At 43.1% G+C, this 2,443-nt stretch overlaps 1 protein-coding gene across 1 annotated transcript in view; it reads left to right on the forward strand.

Annotated features, from left to right (window-relative positions):
- ANKRD37 (ankyrin repeat domain 37) overlaps positions 1-2,041 on the forward strand; it is a 14,209-nt gene extending 12,168 nt beyond the window's left edge. The window contains exon 5 of the mRNA XM_006772677.2: positions 1,682-2,041. Coding sequence (XP_006772740.1) covers positions 1,682-1,685 — 4 coding nt within the window. The 3' untranslated portion in view covers positions 1,686-2,041. The remainder of the gene's footprint in view (positions 1-1,681) is intronic.
- Positions 2,042-2,443: the final 402 nt, after the last annotated feature.

The raw sequence follows: 2,443 nt of genomic DNA on the forward strand, positions 1-2,443 counted from the left end.
AGCTATTATTTTCAGCAAAACTTCCTCTAATAATTTTAATGTCCTAAAATCTGTGTTCTTAATGATAAATAGGAAAGAAGGCTTAATACTATCTCAATCTTTTTGTGATCCTTCACACATGTAGGCCTTCTCCAGGTAACCAGGCTCAATTTTTTTTTTTTTAAGGACCTAGGTAGAGAGGGTGTCAAAACCAGAGACTGATGGGAGTGGAGAGGGGAGCCTGATTTCCTCTGAGGGGACTGGCCGGGAATGTCAAGCAGGAAAGCTGCAAAGAGGGTAAAGCGGCAGAGGCAGAGCTTCCCTGTGGCCCTGCTATAGACTGATGGTTTGTGTCCCTTCAAAGTTCATAGGTTGAAACCTCATCCCAATGTGATAGTTGGAGGTGAGGCCTCTGGAAGGTGACTAGATTATGGGGTGGAGCCCTCACAAATGGGATTAGTGCCCTTTTTACAGGGGCCCCAGAAAGGTCCCTCATCTCTCCTACCATGTGAACAGTGATAGACAGCTGCCTATGAACTATGAAGTGGGCCTCACCAGACGGCTTATCTGCTGGCACCTTGATCTTGGACGCCCCAGCCCCCAGCACTGAGAAATAAATGCCAGATGTTTATAAGTCCCCACTCTGTGGAATTCTGCGTAGCAGCCGAGCGGACTCGGTGCCTTAGGATCTTGAGTCAAGTAAGAGTTCATAGTTCTGTACTGATGGCCAGGCCTTGGCTTCATGGTTGCTGACATGCACTAATAGAGCAAACCTATTTTTCTGTTCAAATCCTCTATAGCCTGAGATTAAGTTATATGTAAATAGCTTAAAAGTAGTCAAGCCTCCACAATGTCCAGCATACTGCTTAGCTATTGTTGGTTAATTCTAAAATTATAAAGGTTTTATACTTGACTCTCCTACTTCAAGGTATTGATAGACCTCAATACATTTGTTTGGGAAATCCGTTCTATACAAGTTCTCATTGACTCTCTTGGGTACTTATCCACTGTATTGAACACAGAATAATTTTTCATTCATTCAAAATGGAAATGCCCACTCTGTGCTGGACTCTGCTAGCCACTGAGGACACCATAGTGAACACAAATGGAATTTGTCTGTGCTTCCTCTGCCTCCTCTATTCTGCAGCCAACATTTGTATGAGCCCAAAGCTCCTTTGTTAGAAAGATATATATTTTAAAAAGGCTAAACAATTGTTAAGCTTTATTTAACTCGATCTTTATTTTAAATTCAGTTTATGTAATAAGAATGGGCAAACGGCTGAAGATCTTGCTTGGTCATATGGATTTCCAGAATGTGCCAAGTTCCTTACGGCAATTAAACGTATGCAGACAGAAAACCCAAGTGAACGATCCAATAGAGATCGCTGTGTTCCGGTGCTCAGACAGAAACGAAGTTTCGGAAGTGCAGAAAATACAAGTGGGAAAAGGAAGTGTTGGTAAGTAACTCAGTTTCTTCTTTCTTCCTTCCTTAAGGATCTCTTATTTGGCACAGAAATTACTGTTTCATTTAAATATTGGCAGTCTTATTCTAGTATGTCTTTCATTCTCATTAACACATTTTAAGATCAGTTATAGTAACTACTAGTAGATTCTAGAAACCAAAGATTGTCCTGCATAGTAGAAGGTTGGGGAGATAACCTGTTGAAAAAGATTTTAATGTTAACATGTTTTTTAACAACAGGTGACTTGGTTATGAGGAGGTGTGAAGAGGCCTTCACTTCGGGCAGATCTGCTGCTCAGCTACAAGCCATGGTTTTCGCTCATCAGGTGTCTAAATTCCTTCTAAGAAGGAGGAGAACTTTCTTCTAAGTGAAGATAACATTTATGAATGCATGTATTTACATGCCTACAATATTGTGGTTGTGCATACTTTGTCTATTAAGTTTTCAAAGGAATGTCTATAGACTAAATTCTTTTTGGTGTGTAGTATTTATAACCATTAGGAAAAAATCAAGGTTAAACCATCAAACTACACCCAGGATTTATTTGAAAATTAAACTTATTTTTTATTAACAAATTTATAATAAACTTTACTACAGTCTTTGAGTCCAAGATATCTATAATAATAAAAGTGTAATATGCAAATCGACTGAACGGCTGAACAGCAGAACGACCGTCCAGACGACCACACTATGACACCCACTGGCGCCAGGCCAGCTAAGGCAGGTGCAATGCGATTGGTCACCCACAGAAGGAGCACCAGGCCACCGACCAGTGGGTGGGCGGGGCTTCCTTCTGCGGGGGAGGAGGGGGCAATCCACCTTGGAGCCCCGCTGGTTCTGCGGGGTCTACCTCGCCAGACGACCACTATGACACCCACTGGCGCCAGGCCAGCTAAGGCAGGTGCAATGCGATTGGTCACCCACAGAAGGAGCACCAGGCCACCGACCAGTGGGCTGCAGTGGGTGGGCGGGGCCTCCTTCTGCGGGGGAGGAGAGGGCGC

The sequence above is a fragment of the Myotis davidii genome, unplaced genomic scaffold (assembly GCF_000327345.1).
Source record: "Myotis davidii unplaced genomic scaffold, ASM32734v1 scaffold184, whole genome shotgun sequence".
In the NCBI taxonomy this organism is placed as follows: domain Eukaryota; kingdom Metazoa; phylum Chordata; class Mammalia; order Chiroptera; family Vespertilionidae; genus Myotis; species Myotis davidii.